The sequence below is a fragment of the Manihot esculenta genome, chromosome 3 (assembly GCF_001659605.2).
Source record: "Manihot esculenta cultivar AM560-2 chromosome 3, M.esculenta_v8, whole genome shotgun sequence".
Lineage (NCBI taxonomy): Eukaryota > Viridiplantae > Streptophyta > Magnoliopsida > Malpighiales > Euphorbiaceae > Manihot > Manihot esculenta.
This window is the reverse complement of record NC_035163.2, coordinates 25,149,180-25,171,057: the sequence shown is the minus strand read 5'-3', so window position 1 is coordinate 25,171,057 and position 21,878 is coordinate 25,149,180. Positions and strand designations below refer to the sequence as shown.

The following is a 21,878-nucleotide window of genomic DNA, read 5'->3' as shown; positions in this document are numbered from 1 at the left end:
GTATCTACAATAGATTATTTTCGCTAAACTTTATTATTAGCAATATCACTCAAACTTTATCGCTAAAATATCGTAATTTGTAAAGATGAAATTTTTAAAAATTATGAATTTATTATTTTGTTTCAATAATTTTATTTTAGATGGTAATAAAAAATTTTAATAAAATATAATTTAAGTATTTAAAGAATTCTTTTAACCAATTTAATTTTAATAGAAATATATTTAACTAATCAAATTGATTATTTTTAACTATTAATAAAATATCTATATTATTTTTTAACCAATCAAATAAAAAGATAAACTGTGATTATTAAATATATATATATATACATATTTATGAAAATCTCATTATTTCTCTCTTTTCTATTGTATAACTTAACTCGTAGAATATTCTGAAACTGGAAGTTAGTTATTTTCAGTTGACATTTTCCTTTTATTTTAATAGCATCAGTGAAGTATGCAGTGAGGTAACAAGAGCTAAATTTGATTAATTAATTTCAATACATACATCAGCTAAATACCAAGGCATTGAAAAATTAATTGACTAATTAAAAAATAATTAAAAAATATATATAAAAGAAAATATAGAAAAATTTTATTAAGTAATATCAAATCTCAACAGAAGACAAATATAAATAACGGTGAAACAGTTCATTTTATCTGATTTGTCAAAAAATAATAGTTATATTCAATACATGTGCTATGCTATTAGCAGATCGAGAAATATAACGAATACTACTACTATTCGTCTTATCAAGTAGAGACTTAAAATCATAAATAATTGAATTAAAGGCCGAGTAATCCAAGTAATAGCCTAAACACTAAGATGCTAAGTTGAGCATCTAACTCCATAATTATATTGGACCATCCCTCACTTTTAATCCAACTAAGAGTTTATCTGATGATTAAAATTTCAGATATATACATACATCATGCTTTTGATAGACTTTTAATGAAATTTAAGTTTAAAATTTCAAAATTTTGAAATTAATTCTAATACCATCAAAATAAAATTCACTTTTATAAGATTTTTTTTTTATTTAATGACATTAACAACTCCTATTTTGTGAATTTAAAAGAATCACATAGTCAAATTGTCAGGTATGATTGACCTGTTCAATGTACTTAGTGGGAATTATAGGACAACCAACAAAGAAAATTATTTTGGCAAATGAATCTCTGTTGATGAATATCTAATTAATGTCAAACACTCTCATTTAAAAAAAAAAAAAAGAAAAAAAAAATTCTCCAACTCCTTTGATGGCCCCACACATCAAGATTCCAAGTAACCTACCTGATCATTCTCATAAAATTTTCCATTGCTTTCACTTCTTTTATATATATATATATATATATATATATAGAAAGCTTCCTCAAAAGGATTCCTCTAAAAGCTAACCAATATCTCTTCCTTGTATTCTTCTTCTCAAGTTTCTATCATGGAGGAAACACTGAGAAAACCAGGCTCCTCCTCCATTGAGAGAACTTGCTTTCATGGTGGTGATGATCATGAAGATGATCACAGTTGTGATGAAGAGAGTGGCTGGACTATGTACTTTGAAGATTTCTTTGCTCAAAGAAACAACAACAAGAGTGACATTAATGGTGAAAACAGCTGTTTCTCTTATGATATTGAAACTTCTTCTCTTGTTTCTGATGCTGCTACTTTGGTTATGAAGAAGAAAAACAATTATTTTTATAACAATAATAATAATAATGGAGAAGCAGCTGATGCAGCTGTTGGGTTATCAATAAATAGTAGGTTGAGTTTCAAGAAGAGAAAAAACAAAGGAGCTTTGGTTGCTGATGATGCTTTGGAGGATACTGCTAGTTCTCCTGTCAATAGTCCCAAGGTCAGAAATTATTTATATATTTTTTCTTTTAGTTAAAAATATATTCTTTTTTAGTTAACCCCTTTTGTTTATGCACAGATTTATGATCTGATTATGATGAACCAGTTAAACAAGAACACAAAACAGAGAGAAAAAATGGGTGTTATTTCATCATCACCATCACTGCAGGTAATTAGGGATTAATTAATTACTGATTAAGAATTTTTTTTCATATTTTGAGGCTGATTAATTGTCTTGTGAATTAGGAGAAAGAAGGAAGAAAGGCAATGACAGAGCAGAGAGAAGAGAGAAGAGAGGATTTGGGTTTAATTGGGAGAGAAAGTGGCATCACAGAACTGAAGAAAAGGGGTCTTTGTTTAGTTCCTTTGTCTATGGTTGTGAATTATTTTGGTTGAGTTTTAGATTTTATTTCTTTCTCTGTCTCTCCATCCATCCATCCATGGATTTATTGATGGAACATTGAAAATGGCTTTCTGCAAAAAAAAAAAAAAAATTGTATATATAATAAGATTAAGATCCATCATTTTCTGCAGCAGCAGCATTTGATATGCATATGTATATTAATTTCATGCAGAACTTTTAATATCTTTGTGGATTTTTTATTTATTTAATGGAAATATAATAATCCAAGTAATTCTTATGGACAGCAAATTCATCTCCCTTTTTTACAAAAATAAATAAAATGATGAGATGGGTGATTTAAAATTTATCCACTTCCCAAATTTTTTTAATTAATTTTGTTAATTTAATAATTGAAAAAAAGATTGAGTTAATTAACCATATATAAATAGAACATATGGAACATGAAAGGGACATATTCAGGGCTGGAGGGAGGGTACGACAAAGGGGACACGAGCCGTACCGGCGACCGGAAAATGCTTTGAAGGGGAATGAAGGTGCCGCATCGGCGCAGCCGGTGGTGCCGCAGCAGTGCAGTTGCAGCCGGTAGTGCCCTACCAAAAGAAAGCTTCTGACTCCGTCACTAGACATATTGATATATTTTCAAGAGGGATAAAAATGATTTTATAACTTTTTTCATGATTTATTTTAATAAGATTTATAGTTTATTTTAATTATAACTATTAAATATGATAGACTGCACGTAAATTTCACTAAAATTATATATTATTTTTTAAAATTACGAAGAGTTTTAATTTCATAAAATTTCAAATGCCCTATTCTTACCCAACAAGTATATTTGAAGTGTAATTATGTTAGAAAGAATTAATCGTTGATGTTAAGCAACAGCTTCCACCAATTAACTTGAGTATTGACTAGCTAACTTCCTTGACGTGTGTGTGTATATAATTCTTAATTTCAACTCTGATTCCTCATCAATCACCATTTTTTTCCTTGTAATCATGTTCCCTTTCAACTATAAACCTAACAGCTTCACTTAATCATCCGACTCTTCTTTTAAACCACTATGCATTATTTTTCTAAAAAATATTACTTTTTAAACAAACACAACCTAAATTTTAAATTAAATAAATACATACACTCAATTGATATAAAACTTACTAGAAGGGAGAGGCTATTTGCCGACTGCCGACACTCAACCGTGCACCACCTTCGTCAAACATACATAATCCTCTTAAGGTCAACCTCAACAATCTTGTTAATTATCAAAATCAGTATTAATTAATGTAAACAAGAAAATTATGGAGAACGGAATGTTGCTGATTTCGCCCACAGAAACTATTCAACAAAATTAATTCAAACTTTTGAATATTATACGCTGCCGTCCTTTTGAAGTCTCTCTCCTCTCGTTGAATTTCTTTCCAGCATCCATCAATAAATGTTTGAACAATGATCATCTCTCCTTTTTTATTTTTCATTTTTTTAACATTTTAAATAATTTATAATAATATAACATTTTATTTAAAACATAGGGATTAATCAAAACCTAACAGAATTTGTTAATATATATAACAAAAAGATTAAATAATTGCATTTTAAATAATCAAAGAAGAAAAGGTGTTAATGCCTGCCAATATGGAGATTGTACTATATAATAACCTCATCAAGTGGCTATCACCACAAAGCAATCCAACCAAAGTCATTTCCGAACAAATCCTAAATAAATCATCACCACTTCTTGGATTGGCTAGTGGTTGCTGATGTTTTAAGAAGAACCCATCTTATCCATTGGTGTCTTTAACTAGATTCATTTGTTTGTGATTAATTTTAGTCCAATCAAAGTCATTTCTATCATTATATCCTACATAGAACTCACCAAAAATATTGACCCACCTCTTGTTTGGCCTATTTGCTTCGTGTTTGAAATCTTTATGCATAAATGGCCACTATGCAATTCTTAGACCTATCTGTTTCCTTTGTTTGTGACTATACCTTCATTTGGTTCATTTCATATGGATTAATATTTAGACAATCCAAAGTCTTTTCTAAAGAAATTGCCAATTGACCTTAACCCCACCTCTTGCTATTGCTTGGTGTCAAAAACTCTTTATACCCACAATGCTTTTTTTTTTCTTTTTCTTTTGACCTTTTAGCATAGGGCAATGGCCTATGCATGATTTTGCCTAATTGCCCCCTAAAAGATTATAATTAATTTTCTATAATTTCATTTAATGATTTGATTTGAACTTATATTGCATTGCTCAAATTTTTAGTTGACTTTATATCAATTGATTTCAAATTAAAATTATATATGCTATTTTTAGGTATAATTAGCTTTAATTGAAATTTTAATTCGAAATTTTTATAATTTTGAGACAATTTTAATATCAATAAATTAAAATTTATTAGTAGTATTTAGTTTGCTTTAATTTATAAAGGAATTAAATAATTGATATGTTATAAGTTTAAGTTAATGCTAAACATACTCAGTTACGTATTGATATTTTGAGATTTAAAAAATAGAATTTACAATAGCTGCGTAAGTTTGGATGGAGAAGAAAACGTTTCTCCTCTTTTATCTCTTTTCCTTTTATCCCTTTTCCTTTTATCCACTAGTGGCGTCTAAATGCTTGTATGCTATGATACCACCTGTCTCTGTTATTCATATCTGTACATACGGATGTGTCAGAATCTCTCTCCATACTATGCGGTCATTTAATTCTCCCGGCGCGCATGCAGGTAAGGCTGCAAGGTAACTTGATTTGTTCTTCTATATCTTGTCACGTCACTAGACTAAACTTCCTTAAGATGGGTCCGTATGGAAAGTTTCTCCAGCCTGATTCTTATATCCGGACTAAAACGCGCAATGTGGAACTGACTCACCTTGAGAAGTGCCGGATGGGTCTTGGACCTGTATTCTTCTTTAAGGTTTAAGGTCCAATCTTGTCTCAGATGTAAGAGGTCCGACAGCCATCACATATATTTTAATTTTAATTTAATTTAATTTTATCACATTAATTCATAGTTACATTGTTCAATTTATTGTTATAGTTGTGTTTGAAAAATATGTTAAATTAAAGTGACTTGTATTAGAATAATTATTGGACTTTTGACATTGAATTTAAATATAGTGACAGGTTTTATAAAATAAAATAAAATAAAGCAATGACGAGTAAAGTATTAAAGTCATTTCTTTAAAAAATGAGTTTTTTTAAAAAAAAATATTGAAACGTTACTTCCAAATAAATGTTTTACCTTAAAAATCATACTCATTCATCAAAAAGGGCCAAAACTCAAAAGGACCACAATCTATCTAAAGTTACAAAATAGGCAAATCTAAATCAAACTAGTCTAAAGAAAAATACAATCAAAAGCCCAAATAGTAGCAAGCCTAATCTACCGAACAAAAAGATTTTCCCAAGAAACCCTAGTATCCAAAGAAATTTGGCAGGATCAACATCTCCCTAATATGTGATTAGTCGAGGGTTCGGTCGATTTGATTTTAAATTGAATAAATTAAAATTTGAAATTTAATATTTATAAAAATAAAATTAATTTTGATTAGAAATTAAATGAAATTGAATCGATTTGATTCGATTCAATTCGGTTTGATTTGATCAATTTAAATTTTAAATATATTTTTTATTTTTTATATTTTATTTTTAATATTTTAAAATTTAATTAAAATATTTTAATATTAACATGATATAATCTCTCTGTATTATTGAAAATAATAAATTATTATCACTAATCGGTTTGATTCGTTTTTTTTATTTTTTTTCTGATCAAAACTAAACCGAACTGAAATATGAAATTTTTAAAATTAAAAATCAAATCGAATCGAAATGAATAAAAAATCAAACTAAAATTTTAAATTAATTCAGTTTGATCAATTTTTTCAATTTAAACCGAATATTGCTCACTTTTCAAATTAATTCAGTTTGATCGGTTTTTTCAATTTGAATCTAATCTGCTCACTCTATATGCAACAACGTTGATGGAGCTAAACCGAATACTGCTCACTTTTTAAATTAATTCAGTTTGATCAATTTTTTTAATTTGAATCGAATACTACTCACTCTATATATAATAACATTGATAAAGCCAGCTACCAATTAAGCTCGGAGAATCACCAAAAATCCCAAGCCCAGGGCGTTTCTCAATAACAACAAATATAAAGAAGATGATTACCGGGGATAGCTAAAGAAAAAGAAAAGCTTTGTGTATAGGCAAAAGGATTTGAGTCCATGAAAATGCAAGTAGTGAAGTAGAGTTTTTTTGACACTTTATTTTTGAGAGATGGGGTGGTTAAAAAAATATCACTAGAAATATAAAAATATAAAAATATTACTAGAAATATTTCTAAGAAAAATATCTCAAACTGAATTAATTTATTTTCTTCATTCTTATTTTATCTACGCAAATTTCGTTTTAAATATGTTGTAAAGATTTAATAATAAGAAGACATTGTATGCGAAGCCTCCACGTAATGGTGTGGTATTTTAACTTCATTGTTATAAAAAGCTAAACATCTTCAATATGAAATAATTGGATTGCTGAAAGAGCAGCTTGATCCACAAATAACTTTAGAAATAAAAGCCAGCATAAACACATCACTGAATGCTCTCTGTCTCCTTAATCTTCAGGAATTCAACTAATAAGGCACACAATCAAAATTTCAAACAGGAAAACACAGCAAAATAAACAAAGATATATTACTTTTTTATAATAATAATCCAATGTTTGATTTTGGGCACTAGAAAAAGTACCTTTTTTTTATAAAAAAATGAAAATTATATTAAAAAAATATCCTGATAACAAGAAGGGAAAGTTTGCAAGGCAACTTGCATCATTACACATCCATACTATGCAAAAAAATTTTCATGTATGCTTACACTAATTTCTTAATTTATTAAATACATGTTTATATTTACTTTATTAAAGAAGAGATTTTTTATCGATGAAAAAGAAAATTTTAATATAAAATAGAAAAGAAAAAAAAATAAATATATAACTTTCCTCGCAAGATTTTTTTTTTGGGTATGTGTCTCTTAATTCATCGAGATGAAACTCCTTTAATAATCTTGAAATATTCTTAATTTTTCTCAAATAATTATAGTGTTTATTTGAAATATATTAGTTATGAGTCTTTATTCACTCAAAAATTAAAAATATAATTATAACTTTTTATTAGTAAATAATAAAAATTTCATCGTAAATAATTTAAATAATTAATAAGCGATTAATAATTTATTTTAACTATTACTTCTTTTATAATTTAATTAATAAATTTCATCCTTATTTTTTTTTTTATTTTCTTATAGCAATCTTTAAGTATTTAAAGGCAAAAGGATGCCCAGGCACATGGATGGAAATAAGATAATAATTTTTTTTTTTTTAAGATAAAAGGTTAATTAGAAAAAGGCCCAAGTCTAGGCCCAGTAGGTACAAGTACCAGTTACAATGAAAACATTTTCTGAACCCAAAAACCAAAATATACAAGGCTATTACCCAGATAAGATTGTATATAAAATTAATTTTTATTTATTTTAATTATTAAATATAAACTTTTTAACTCCTTTAAATAGAATATTTTATTTGTTTAATATTAACTAAATTTTAATATTCATAAATTTTAAAATATTACTATAAATATTATTAGTTCTAATTTCAATTTTATTTTATTTTGTTAAAATAATTATTATAAACTACTACTATTAAAAATAATTTAAATTTTTTTTCTATTTATTTAATATTAATAAATAAAATAAAATAATAAATAATAAAAATAATTAATTTAATACCCCTAACTGTTTTTTATTTACATGCTTTATTAAATGTTAACATGAACATGGTTTAAAAAATTTTCACAAATTGAGATATGTTGGAAGATGTTGACAGTATAATTAGACAACAATTAACATGGTAAGAATAAATAAATTTCTAATAATAATTATTATTATTTCAAATTAATAATATATTTAACAAATAATATTTTAGTTTAAAATTTAAAATTTTCAATTTTTTGGTGTTAAAACTATAAATATGTATTTTTTTTAAAGAGATAAAAAAATTTAGATAAGATTATTAATATATATATATTTTATTTTTTAAATTTAAATAATAGAGAGTTGAATGATAATAAAATCAAAGTTGAAATAGTTTTAAAAAAAAAATAATTGTGTAATTAAATTGAAAATAGATCAATACTGAATAAAAATTATCTTGTACATGCACGTGCTTAAAATGCTAATGGATATGAGAAGTTAATCTGAAATCTTGCTCCCAATGACCTATGTTCACTCATTATTAATTTTATTTAACTGTAGTTTTGGATTCAATTTAAAGATATGTTTAGTTTAACTTGTTGAATATAATTTAACTAATAGCTAATTAGAATTGGTAGATGATAAATGATTTTAATTAATATATTTTAGATGTTTAGTAAAAATTGTCTAATTAATTTTTAGATAATAAAATCAAAATTCAATTTATATAAATATAAAAATTTGTAAACCTTTAAATTTTTTCATTTAATAGGCATTTTTTAAATTGAACACACCGATCAAACAAAGCTAAGGCATTGTATGTTATGTTCTCAGCTTGCTTCTAATGAACAACATGAGTTTGATTAATTCATTAAGAAAGCTGGTTCGATGACTTTTATTGCATTTTTTTTGCTATAATTTTATTTAATTTTTAATCCTTCATTACGGTTTCTTTTCGTTTTGATTTTAAATTGGTTGATTATGTAATAATATATCGGTCGTCGATGAATCTGAAATGAGATTGATGATTTTTTTTTATTGCCGGAGCTTTTACGGCGGCCCATAACTAAATGAGATTGAGAAAATCGCTTTTTTTGATAACGGTAACCATGGCTCTTAACTTGCAGCCTCTAATGATTTTAGTCTAACTTTGGATTAGTGGTTCCGGTGCTGTTTCTGGTGATCCTATTCTTCATCCTTGTTGGTTGGTGCTATTCTTCGATCTTTCTTGCATATAAGGCTCAGATAATTTTTAGTTAGACTTTCCCGCGAGTGGCAGGACTTACCGATGTTTTTGATTTGGATCTGTTAGTTTCAGTTGAATAGTGTGTCAATAATACTTGGAGTGTCCCTTTCACCAGGATCGTCAGTTCGGTGCTTTGTACGAATTGGACTTATCGGTTGTTCAGCTTTTCATATGTGGGCTATGGGTTTTTTTAAATCATCTACAACTAGATTGAGTTGTAATTAGTTTTAAACCCGTTTTTAATGCAAATGATATTGCATGATAGAAGGAAAAAAAAAGAAAAAAAAAAAGAAATATTCTGAGCTACAGTCTCTCATCCGTTAGTACGCCGTTATGAAAATTTGATGGGTTAGCATGTCGGCCTCGGATGATCAATCAAACATAACCCTGATTACACGTGGCGTTTTTTACAATTCATCGTCGGACCCCGTAGCGTAAACTGAGCCTACAATGATCCACACAATAAACTCATCTCTTACAGCTAAATTACATTTTTTTTCTTTACATTTTTTTTCCCTCACGCGCTACATAATGGAACCGAAATTTAAAAAATAAAACAAAAATCCCGAATAAAACGCAGTCATAAGCAAAACGCGGAGGGCCATTAGCGTCTCGGTTCTCAACAACAGATCTGTCCTGCGCTCATTTCTTGAGTTTTGAGTGCTTCAGCTCTCATTCTCTGGAGCGCGCGACTTAAATCTACAGGCAGCCATGATTTCGACGAGCAAGCTCAAATCCGTTGATTTCTACAGGTTGGATCTCCATTTCCTTAATTTCCTTCGGCGATATTCATCTCGATTTTTCGTTGGTTATACAAATTGTTTACGGAGTATTGGGTTTTTGTTTGGTTATAGCTTGAAATTGAATTGATTATTTGTAATATTCGGAGCCTGCTTGATCAGGCTATTGCAAGCCTACAGTCCTACTGAGTTTTGTTATCGGTTGTGTCTGGTTCGGGTTTTGGTGAACTAGCTTTAGTATTGGTTTGATTAATCGTTGCTATGTTATAGGTATTGCATTTTGGTTGGTTTCTATGTTTCTTGAAGAACATGAATTGTAGCTTAATATGGTCTAGTGTCGATAAATATGTAGATGTCAGTATTTTTTTGAAGATTAAGGCAATTTTCCCTCACTATAAATGAAAAAATCAACAGTTCGGAGGTTATTAAATAATGTGTTTTAGTTATGGTAAAATTTTCAGATTGTGAATCTTGATCAGTTATGTACTTTGATGAGGGATGGCATATGGAGATATAGGATTGTTAGGTGCAGGTGTTGGATGCAACAGATAGATAGTTGAAGTGTTGGTAGATTTTTATAATAACTCATCAGCTGCAATTTTTTATCAGTCCCACAATTAGAGCTATTTGTCATTGATCTGATTTTATTGTTTATTTAGACTATAATACGGTTTTTAAAATTTTATTGATTATAAAAGTAATTTGTTCTTTTAAATTAAATTTGTATATCAATTTTTTTTAATTATAAAACATATTAAATAAATATAAAAAATATTATAAATAATAATTAAATTAATTATAATATTCATCTAATAGGATGAAACAATATTTATATTCATAAAAAAATATATTTTCAAAATTATATTTTAATTATTATATATGTTATACAATAAATTAATAATTTTATGTATATTTCATTGAAAAAAATAAATTGATACATACTCTTAGTAGTCATTTTACATATGAACAATAAGAGTTTGCCAAATGCCTAATATATATCAGCTATAATCAGCTATATACCGGTTACAATCCATCTATTAGTTATCACCTATCAGTAACTACTATCTATTACATATAATAGCTAAACTAAACAGGTCCGTAGTGCAGTGGTTGACCAAAATATATGGGATAAGATTGTACTGGAGACTGAAGGCTTTAAATTAGGATCCTATCCTCAGTTTACCTAAGATTGAAAGAAAGAAACCTTCACTTAGCTCACATCTCTTGAGCAGCACTTTTCTTTCAGCTGCTGTAGTAAAGGAAACTTGAGTCCTGGCATGGAACTTGAGAGCAAAGTTTTATGTTGAATGTGTTATCCTTGTTTTTTCTAGTTATGCCTTTTATTGTTTAATCAAGTTGTGCAGTAAATTTGCGTGAGTGGCCCATGACAATATATTATGGAAAAGCAAAACGTGCCACTCATTCTTTTATGGGCTACAGGAAAATTCCAAGAGACTTGACTGAGGCATCATTATCAGGCGCAGGATTGTCCATACTAGCAGCCCTTTTCATGGTGTTTTTGTTTGGAATGGTAAGTAGCTTCTGACTCATGTAGCATTTAATATTGTGAATCCAATACCTTAAGGTTTTTTTTTTGTTCTTGAGAAATGTTGTATTGCTGTTATTCCTCCTTCATATTCTTCTTCTTCATCTTCTTTTTGTTCACTATCAGCATTAATTCAAATTTCAACCACCTTTTTCTGTATTGTATCTATGTTAATTCTTTCATTCTTCAATATGATTTGGTGATATTAATATTAGTAATGGTTATTTTGATGTAAATAATGCTATTGTGATAGGTGTAAATCATGATTTGTTTTGTAGGAATTGAATATTTATTTAACTGTTAGCACCTCTACATCAATTATTGTTGACAAGAGTTCTGATGGGGACTTCTTACGTATTGATTTTAATCTAAGGTAATTTTATTTTATGTAATTTGATGGATGTTTGCGTTGAATAATGATGCTTCTGTCGGCATTGTTTTAAGTTGTGTATATACATGCATTATTCTGCATATGAAGCCTTGATGTTGAAATTATGATTGTTTGAGATTGCGTATAGGGCTGTTTTATTTTATAATTCTCAGGCATCATTTCAGGATAAGCTGCAAGGTCAAGAAATTATCTTTAGGATTGTGGGTAACTGTTATACCTTACATGCAAATACATACATTAATTGAAGTATATATTTTATAAAAAAATTCTTTTATCTGAATATTGTGGTCAAGTCCTTTGATGTAAATTGGGATTTAGGTAAAGTGTCACAAGTCATAATTTGCTAGATGACACTTGTTATTTATTTATTGGGTAAGCGGATGGGAGAAAAGTGATTAGGCATATGGGGAAAAGTATCAACAATGTGTTGCTAGGTCTCTTTTTGTTGCAATATTTTTGTTTCGGCGTGAAGGCAATAAATCTAAGTTTGTTGCTGTTGGAGCAATGAACAATGGGATTTTATCACATAACAATTTTCTTTTTCTTTCTTAGGCTCCATTTGGCGACAACTTTTAAGGTACTATTTAGTATTCTGACTAGTATTTAGAGGGTACGAGAGTGGATTATGAGAAGTTATTTCTTTTTTTTTTTAGTATTTGACCAATCACTACCAGAACAACTACGGGCTACTAAACAGCTGGTGTTACTGAATAGGGCTTAGTTGAAGAGAGATGGAGGAACCATTGTGCATGATTTAGGGTGAGAAAAGCAATGTGATTTGGTTTCTGTTTGGTTATGTTATGTTATTTAACCCAAAAACCAACCAATAATCAAATCAACCAACTGTTTTGGCTTGTTAAAGAGGCCTGCTCTTTTAATAAGTAGGCCTGCATTTTCATCTTCTAACTTAGTCCAGATGGTCATCATCCTTTTTCTTTTAGTCCAGCCCAAACGCATATATTGCCAAGAGGTCTGCTATTTTAAATTTTTAATAAGGTTATGCATTTTTTTCTTGTTTCCCTTTCCCAACTAAGCTTTTCCTTCTCTCTCTCTCTTTCCCCCCCACTTAGTTCTCTATTTTTTCTTCTCTCATTCTCCCTCTGTTCTCTGCCTTCCCTTCTTGCTAGCTTGCACTTCATGGTCTCAATGATGTAATAGATGTAGAGTTGATGACTTCCCTTGCAAGAACAGGTCTCAAATTCTCAATAGTATATTTCCCTCAGGAGGAAAGCTCTTGCTTAGAGCCTAGATAAAGATGGCTAGACCCACGTGATCTCGAACTTTCTAACATTGACATCACCCTCAAGTCATTCAATTAATTGATTTTTCCCTTTGATATGATTTTATGTATATCCATTTTTTTAATTTTTAATAAATTTATATTTTCTTTCCTTTTAAGGTTTGAGTTTGTTTGCTTTAAATTAGGATTTTGTTTCTTTGCTTTGAAAATAGAAATTTATGAATTTATTTGGAAAAATGAGTTTTTAGTTTGGAGTTTTATTTGAATGTAGAGATTCAATCTAAATAGAAGCTGAGAAAAGTGGGAAATGAGAAGAAAAATGAGGAATTGCTTGCAGATGGAAAGAAACGATTAACTAAACCGTACTGACTTCGGTTCAATTTGATTTTGTTGTATTATAGATCTATTCTATTTGGTTCCTCAAAAAATGCATTATAGTTTTCTCTCTTTTTTTTGGTTTTTCTGGTTTAGTTTGGAACCGAGCTGAGTGAATGAAAACTCCTAGTTTGGGTACAGGAAACAAGAACTAAATATGTAAACCCAAAATCTAGCCAAAAGCTCTTCTTGGCCATCAAACTGTTTTGTAGTCAATCAAGTTCCTCAAATTTTCAATTTGATTAATCGAGTCTAAACTCTATGGTGTGACTCACGTGAACACATCTAATATATGGGATTCAAGAAACAATAAATATGACATCTTACAATTTTTGAAGCACTACTAAAAATATGTTTTATTTAAAACAAAAACTTAACCTACAAAATGGAATGCTGAGGAAAGAGAATTAAGAAAAACTTGCATATCCTAGTAGTTGCCTGTTGCTCTTACAAACGTTAAACCACACAATGCTTTCTGCCATCTGATAGTCGTTGACCATCATTGCCTCTTTCTTTCTGTATTGATTTTCCTAAAAGAAGAGGATAATATGGGGGAAAATGCGAGTGAAGGATAAAATAAAAGAAAATGAAGATAGAAGATCAAGAAACATGGGAGGGGAGGAAATACAGAGTATTTGAGAAAACCCAGGTTTGGTGGAAAGATTGAATGGTTGTGGCGAACTCAACTGTAATAAAAAAACCCAGGTTTGATCAAGTGTCGTTACTGGTGTGAAAGAGAAGGCACTGCTACTATTTGAGATGACATCAGAGCTTTGAGACTTTATGATGCCAACACTTGTGTCCATCATCTCTAGTGCAATAAGAGGGACCATATACACTGAATTTGAGTGGTTGAGCCCAAAATGTCTAGATTGAAGGAGAACTTTGCAGGATTTTTATGTGTGCGTGTGTCAAAGTTTTGCAGTTGACATGTTGCTTCCAAGATATGGAAGACCACTTCTGAAGGGACGCCACTTTTCCAAATTGTCTTCCATGGAAACTGTATTATTGGCTCTAATTTCAGCTCCTATGTTTTTCTCTCAGAAACGACATTCCAAATTATGCTTCAATTAAGGTGGCCATGTTTGTCTCAGTCAGTGATGAGTCCAAACTTCTCTTCCCCCTTAGTGGCTACATTGGTGTGGGCTTCCTTCAACATTCCCTTTCTTTACTGGAGATGCAATCTTATTAACCTTACCTTGCTTCGTCCTTTCGAACATGAGTAGGCCTGCATCATTTGAGATGCAAGAGTTCAACACATCTTCCTCTTCCATGGCATCAAGAACATAGTTGGGATTTGTCCTTCCAAAGAAAAGTTTAAACTCAAATATTTGCTGAAAGGAAGTTAGCATTCCTAATCTCCATATTTAAAGTCATTATTCAGCATTTTCACATTGTGGTGCCTCTATTATTTATCAGTAGCTTTTCACTTATGTTTCCTCACTATGTCAAAATATTGGTCTGTATTATCAACCTTTAATTAAATACATCTTACTGTGTAGTTGTAGACATGATTTACATTGTCTTTCAGGTGCTTTCGTAACGTTTCAGTATATATTTATGTGAATTGTCTGTAAGTGTTAGTTCTTTTATTAATGTGGTTGACTAATAATTTGTCATTTCCTTTGAAGCTTTCCTTCCCTTTCATGTGAATTTGCATCAGTTGATGTGAGTGACGTGCTGGGAACTGTAAGTTCTAATCTAATCTTTCAACAGCTTCATTTTATTAAATCTAAATGAATTAATTGAAAATTTCTTGTATTATTTTTGTTATTTCTGCTGAATGTCTTTGTGTTGCTAGTTCACTTTAGCTTTTGCACGGAGTGCAATTTTACTTATTGTTAAAATTTGGGTCAGGCCTAACTCACTCCAAAAGTTAGCTCAAGGGGAGGAGTGGCTAAGGCCTATATAAGGGGCACGTTACCCCTTTCCACAACTGATATGGGATTCAACACACCCCTCTCACGCCCAGAATTTTTACTTATGCGCGACATATTTATAGGAGGCCCAACATCGGATGGGAGGCTTTGATATCATGTTAAATTTGAGTCAGGCCTAACTCACCCCAAAAGCTAGCTCAAGGGGAGGAGTGCCTATGGCCCATATAAGGGGCACATTACCCCTTTCCACAGCCGATGTAGGATTCAACACTTATTAAGGATGTTTTTGCATGTTCTACTCAATTTTGATGCCATAGGAGATCGTACTGCCCTTGATGTCCAAGGCATTGTGTCATACTTGGGTGCATGTTACTCATACCCTATGCTGTGTTGCATTCAGATCTGGTTATTTGTTAGTATGCAAGTATGCGACAGTTGCCTATTTGCTTTCCTTGAGAATAGTATGTTTGTGACTTTGTGTGCAGCAGCTACCTATTGTACTTGGCATCATCCTTGAAATTGTCATCCACTTGAGCTTCTCAATACCATGTTCTTAGTGATACTCTTTTGTTCATTTTTTTTCTTACCATAATGATCTGGACCAATTGATTTTTGTACTCTTGCTTTTCAGAACAGGTTGAATATAACCAAAACAGTCCGCAAATTTTCAATAGATCATGATTTAAGGCCCACGGGCTCTGAGTTTCACTCGGGACCAGTTTTGCATGACATTAAGCATGGAGATGAATTTGTTGGAGAAGTTGGTGAAGGATCCGTGTCACTAACTGATCGTAATTTTGATCATTATGCACACCAGTAAGTGGCACCTGATTCTTATTTACAAACATGTCTAATTGGTTGAGGGTTCTTATTTTGTAAGATTTTCTTATTCTGCAGTTATTGTAATGTGCATTGATTCATGTACTGTTCTTCCATTGTTTGCAACAAACCCATTATGATGTTGAACACCTGATTTGTGTAATCGTTCTTGTTGCTGTAATCCATTAAAGTATATGCTTACATGCACATTGGGTTCCTTTGAAATGGTTTTGCTTTTCTTTTAATTGGAATGAATTCTTTTACTGCTTTCTTTCAATAACATATTTATGTATTTTACAACTAAAACCTTTAATTTTGTACCATAGCAAATTCAACACACTTAGATAAGAAAAAGAAAGAAAAAAGAGAATCAAACCTAATGAAAAGAAAAATAAGTAGATTATGCCTTTTTTTTATTAGATAGATTTATAGTTTAGAATTCTAAATATGGTAGCAAAATTAGAAAATTAGGCAACCACAAGTCATGTAACTATAATCCACTAAATGGCCAATCAAATGTAATTATACTAGCCATTTTGAATTTATAGCTTATAAATCTAAACTAACAACTGACCAAAATGCAATTATAAGTGATGGAGATAAAATTTGGTAATTTTGAATATCTAGACTAAAGAAATTTTATTATTAATTTAACTTATCAGATTAAGTTATATTTAAAATAAGTGAACAATCTAATTTGTGGGCAATAATTCCTATCCAGTGACCAGTCACTTAATTTATAATAATACAAATTGGTGGACATTATGAAAAAAAAAACAAATTTCTATCTCTCTCCCTCTCTTAGTATTTTTTTATTTCAGTGAGTTGTTTTACCAATGCGTTACAATGTCCATGCTTTTCAGGTACCCAGTTTTGGTCGTCAACTTTTATGCACCTTGGTGCTACTGGAGTAATCGTCTGGTAATTCTGTTAGATCCATTTATTGCTCAATATTTTGCTTTGCCATTTTATGCCAAAGGTTATTGTTGTGTTAGATTATTTTTTCACCTCCATTATGATGTTTGCATGATTACATGGTTGTGTTTTTCTGAACCTAATTTTATATATTGCTACTAGTCCATGATAGTAGGCCCTTTACTTTTATAGATTTAAGCATCATAACAATTTATTTTTTTATTTAATGCTAATACTAATTCTATTGCAGCCAATAGTTTTTGTGCTACCTATTTCTGATCATGTCTAAGATGCTTGCATTACCTGATCTTTTCTTAATTCTGGAAACTCATGTGTAGTTCCTTTAGTCACAAATTGTGGTCCTTTTTTCCTTCAATTGGACTTCAAAGGTCAGGTAGTTTAATTAACCTGTATCTATTGGTTTGTAAACTAAACTTTCCAGAAGAGGCATAAAAAATGATCAGAGTTGGTGGCTTCTACTAATTTTGGCCCAGCCTAGTTGTATTATACTCTTATGATTGGGTGCTCTCTGGCATGCTTCAAAGTCTTTACTTGGAACCAAGTTAAAAACTGACTAAAGTTTGGCCATATCCTTCTGGGAAAACCTTTTCCCTTTGAGTTTTCTTTTTGAAGCTTGTTAATTTCCTATATGCTATACTTATATGCTGCTAGGCATGTGCATGAGTGTGAGCTCAATTGTATTCTGAAATCAGACATTCAATTTTATTTGTATTTTGTTTTATTGTTGCTATTATGATTATTGAAAGATAAAGGAAAGAAGAGGATTTCTGGAGAACTTTTGCTTGATATTCCCTCAAGCCTCTGGGTATAAAATACATACTGTCAGACATGAACTAAGAAAGGCATTTACAGGCATAATCACACTAAATCACAAAATATATTCTAAAAACTATAATTTTTTATTTTTTTTCAACCAGTTAATATTTACTTGGTTATGCTTGGTTAAATCATTTTAAAATTCATCTTTTATTAAAACTGTTATGAGCTAAGTAGTGTTTCCTTAGCTTACTGTTTATTGTTTCTTGTTTCAGAAACCTTCATGGGAAACTGCTGCTCACATGATGAGAGAAAGGTATTCACTTTGTGACATCTTTTAGTTTTTCTCCTTGAACACAAGTGTGAGTGGGTGTATTCTGTGAATATACATTCAGCACCTCAATTTGTTAGTATATTATCCAAATTCTGACATACCAATTGTTTTTAATAGATATGATCCAGAACTAGATGGACGCATTATTTTGGCGAGGGTTGATTGCACCATAGAAGTTGATTTGTGTAGAAGGTACTTTCTAGAACTTTTTTCTTTCAACTTTTGATTTTGTAGACAACAATTTGATTATTTTTGCAGCACTGAACCATTTGTAAGGATTGCATTGCCAGTGGTTTAATACTGTTTGTTCATTCTGCAATCCATTTGATTAACATCCTCTTGTTGGTTATATTCTCAAATAGTGGCTTTGTTTCAATATTTTCCACTTGTTTTAGCTTTAGCATAGGTTATGGGGTTACCTTGCTCATCTTTTTATTATTCTGTCAAGGTTTGTTAATTTTGTACACATATTCCTTTTCATTTTCATGTATCTCTTCATGAATTTTCAGGCATCACATACAGGGTTATCCATCCATTCGCATTTTTCGTAAAGGAAGTGATGTCAAGTATGTTTCCTGTTTCCTCTTGTACTTTTCCCTTTTCTTTTCTTTTTTTTAGTATTTTTTGTATGGTTTTCTTTTTCTTTTATGTGTACATTTCTTTATGCATGTTATGTGTGCTAAGGAAATTCCATTGCATATCATTGATCTAATTGTAGTTTCATCAAAGCTCTTTCACATGGCTGTTTCATGCATTATCAAAGAACTTTTTACAACTCTTTGCTTTATGTAGGTGTAGAACTGTACTGAGGTGACAATGATTATTATGCATACTATTACAAAGCTGTTCACCCCTTCCCCCACTCCGACAATTTATTCTGCTCTTGCATTTTACATTTCAATATGCATGGATGCAGATTCAACAATGTGCTTAACTAAGATGGCTGAAAATGGGGATGATCCTTTGACCAGTGTCTCTTTCATTTTCAATTACCTTTTCTTTTGTTTTTTACTTGCCATGCAGCTTTGCTGCATTCACTTGAATATCTACTAATGAAAATTTAGTTTAACCAGTATTTACTTGACTGATTTTGCAAGTTTAGGTTTCCTAATTCTGAATCTTGTTCAAATACTTAAAACCAGTTGCAACTTGATGTTCTGGAGCATATATCCATTGTTGTCGAAATGATTTCATTTTTAAACTTCTTCACTTTCTTGTTTTGCCTTTCTGAGTCAATTAGATTTCCCTAATTTATTTTTCAGTTTTCAAGGCAAAAATACTACTCAATATTGGAAGTAGGAAAATTAAACTCAGATTGTTGAAATGAATAAATTTTTAAAGAGTCATAGAATAAATAAGACGATAAGGAGTGAAGTTCGAGGAATTTGACATCATGTTAGTTTGGGCCTGCCCAGCATGTTTCAATGTTCGCATTTTTGTTGATCCAAAAGAAGGCGTTGTACAGCAGACTCAATTCACGTTTTAATGCTAGATCCTGATTTAAATGGTGTCCATGCTTCATTACTAAATATGACATGACATCGTAGTTATCTCGTCCCCTTCCCCCTCCCTGTCTTCTAATACATATAGAGACATGTAGTTTTTTCATCAATCTGGATTTTATATTATTGGTTCCATACTTTCATCTTTAACCTTGTTGCTTAATGTTCCAACTGTCACAGAGACGATCATGGACACCATGATCATGAATCCTATTATGGAGATCGAGACACAGAAAGCCTGGTTAAGGTATAAAAATCTCTATTTTGTAGTTTAAATTGAACCGTCAACTAATTTACTTGTGGGGGCATATCCTGGCATATATATGTGTGTGTGTATGTGTATTCTTGTATTATTGACTGGAGTTGAACAGACCTGGCCTAATTTGAAGTTACTGTTCTTTGCAGACAATGGAAGGATTGATTGCACCTCTTCCAATAGAATCTCATAAATCTGATAATTCAACACAGAATACCAAAAGACCAGCACCTTTGACGGGAGGATGTAGAATTGAAGGATATGTGCGTGTAAAGAAGGTAATTAGTTGTTATAGTGTGATATAGTGATGCTTGCATTCTCACAATATGCCGGTTGTCTCTAAAATCCTGTCAGTTAGCGCAATAAGACTTGCATTGTTTTAGTAGATATCTTTCTTATTATGCAGGTTCCTGGCAACCTCATCATCTCAGCTCGCTCAGGGTCGCATTCCTTTGATTCTTCTCTAATGAACATGTCACATGTCATATCCCATCTTTCCTTTGGCATGAATGTTTCACCCCAGTTGTTGAATGAAGCGAAGCGATTGATGCCATATATTGGTGGAAGTCATGACAAGTTGAACGGGCGGTCATTCATCAATCACCGTGATGTGGACGCCAATGTTACTGTAAGTTTCTCACTTTAATGTGACCCTTCATATTCTATAGTGCCTTCTGCGTGCTTGGGCATAAGCATTTCAAGGTGACATTCGTTGGTGTCAACCACACCAGCAATGCCTACCGGCATATGCACGTGATGGGTGTAGACTATGAGGATGCCCAAGAAAACCACAAGTTTGGGGTGAGGCCATGATGTATCCATTCTACTCTTTCTTGGTCATTGCTAGTCGTGGTCATTATCTTCCAGATAGGGGGAAAAATATACATAAAAATCATAATGTTGTTAAATTCATAGTTGCTAATTATAAAATCCAACTGCCTGGTTCTTTAGGATAACAAGGACAGTGATAGTAGATAATAATTTTTTGTGATTTAAGAAACATTTAAATGTTCAACCACTGTTCATACCTTTTGCAGATTGAGCATTATCTTCAAATAGTTAAAACAGAAGTTGTTGCAAGACGATCTTCTCGTGAATATAAATTACTTGAAGAGTATGAATACACAGCCCACAGCAGTTTGGTGCAGAGCGTGTACATACCTGTTGCAAAATTTCATTTTGAGCTCTCTCCCATGCAGGTGAAAATTCTTCTGTTGTCATTATTATCATATTATTATGTTAAGAGAAAGAACAAAGTAATTTGTTTTCGATGCTTTTCAATCTTCTGCTCTTATTTATTATGTCTAATTCTACTTTCTGCAATCAGGTCCTAATCACAGAAAATCCAAGGTCATTTTCGCATTTTATCACCAATGTCTGTGCCATAATTGGGGGTGTTTTTACGGTTGGTATTTTACATTTGTGGTATTTTTGGCTTTGACCTGCAGTAGATGCACTTCTAATATTTCTTGTCTTTTGGATTTCAGGTTGCTGGAATTTTGGATTCAATTTTGCACAACACAATTAGAATGATGAGAAAAGTTGAATTAGGTAAAAATTTTTGATAGGAAGCTGAAATTTGTAGTTGTATAAAAAAAATTCAGATATTTTTATACTCCAATTGTTAGCAAGTATTGTTAAGAACAGTTGGAACCTATTAATGCCTGTTGATATATGCAAACCATGATGAGTGATTCTTTTTGACAAAACAATTTTCTATTTTCTATTTCATTCTCAATGGTTGTGATTTATCTTTACCACCGGCTGTTTACCAAACGTCAACGTTTGCGTCAATTGTAGGGACAAACAGGATATGTGTAATCCTGTGTTTGATACCCTGGTTTGAGGCTCTTCACATCGAAATGGGTAGTTTTCC

The 21,878-nt window shown here is 30.9% G+C and overlaps 2 protein-coding genes across 3 annotated transcripts; both read left to right on the top strand.

Annotated features, from left to right (window-relative positions):
• The first annotated feature begins 1,365 nt into the window (after positions 1-1,365).
• Positions 1,366-2,401, top strand: LOC122723354 (vascular-related unknown protein 4-like). Its single transcript, XM_043955406.1, has 3 exons — positions 1,366-1,853; positions 1,932-2,021; positions 2,099-2,401. The coding sequence occupies exons 1-3, from the start codon at positions 1,440-1,442 to the stop codon at positions 2,246-2,248; spliced, it is 654 nt and encodes a 217-aa protein (XP_043811341.1). The 5' UTR covers positions 1,366-1,439; the 3' UTR covers positions 2,249-2,401.
• A 7,381-nt stretch (positions 2,402-9,782) lies between these two features.
• On the top strand, positions 9,783-21,733 carry LOC110612137 (protein disulfide isomerase-like 5-4). 2 transcript variants are annotated; one of them, XM_021752827.2, is made up of 15 exons: positions 9,784-9,979; positions 11,408-11,498; positions 11,792-11,886; positions 15,151-15,208; positions 16,031-16,215; positions 17,082-17,139; positions 18,186-18,226; positions 18,362-18,436; positions 18,754-18,810; positions 19,927-19,993; positions 20,152-20,280; positions 20,409-20,630; positions 21,040-21,201; positions 21,330-21,407; positions 21,490-21,733. In XM_021752827.2, the coding sequence occupies exons 1-15, from the start codon at positions 9,939-9,941 to the stop codon at positions 21,565-21,567; spliced, it is 1,437 nt and encodes a 478-aa protein (XP_021608519.1). In that variant the 5' UTR covers positions 9,784-9,938; the 3' UTR covers positions 21,568-21,733. The 2 variants fall into 2 exon arrangements, with proteins under 2 accessions (XP_043810960.1, XP_021608519.1); XM_043955025.1 differs by lacking the exon at positions 18,754-18,810 and having other exon boundaries at positions 9,783-9,979.
• Positions 21,734-21,878: the final 145 nt, after the last annotated feature.

Bases quoted from the DNA above. Each gene is read 5' to 3' on its own strand.
- LOC110612137 (XM_021752827.2), top strand. From the start codon at position 9,939: ATGATTTCGACGAGCAAGCTCAAATCCGTTGATTTCTACAG. The intron at 17,140-18,185 runs GTAATTCTGTTA...TTCTTGTTTCAG, and splicing joins GCTACTGGAGTAATCGTCTG to AAACCTTCATGGGAAACTGC. The intron at 18,227-18,361 runs GTATTCACTTTG...TGTTTTTAATAG, and splicing joins GCTCACATGATGAGAGAAAG to ATATGATCCAGAACTAGATG.
- LOC122723354 (XM_043955406.1), top strand. From the start codon at position 1,440: ATGGAGGAAACACTGAGAAAACCAGGCTCCTCCTCCATTGAGAGAACT. The intron at 1,854-1,931 runs GTCAGAAATTAT...GTTTATGCACAG, and splicing joins CTCCTGTCAATAGTCCCAAG to ATTTATGATCTGATTATGAT. The intron at 2,022-2,098 runs GTAATTAGGGAT...CTTGTGAATTAG, and splicing joins CATCATCACCATCACTGCAG to GAGAAAGAAGGAAGAAAGGC.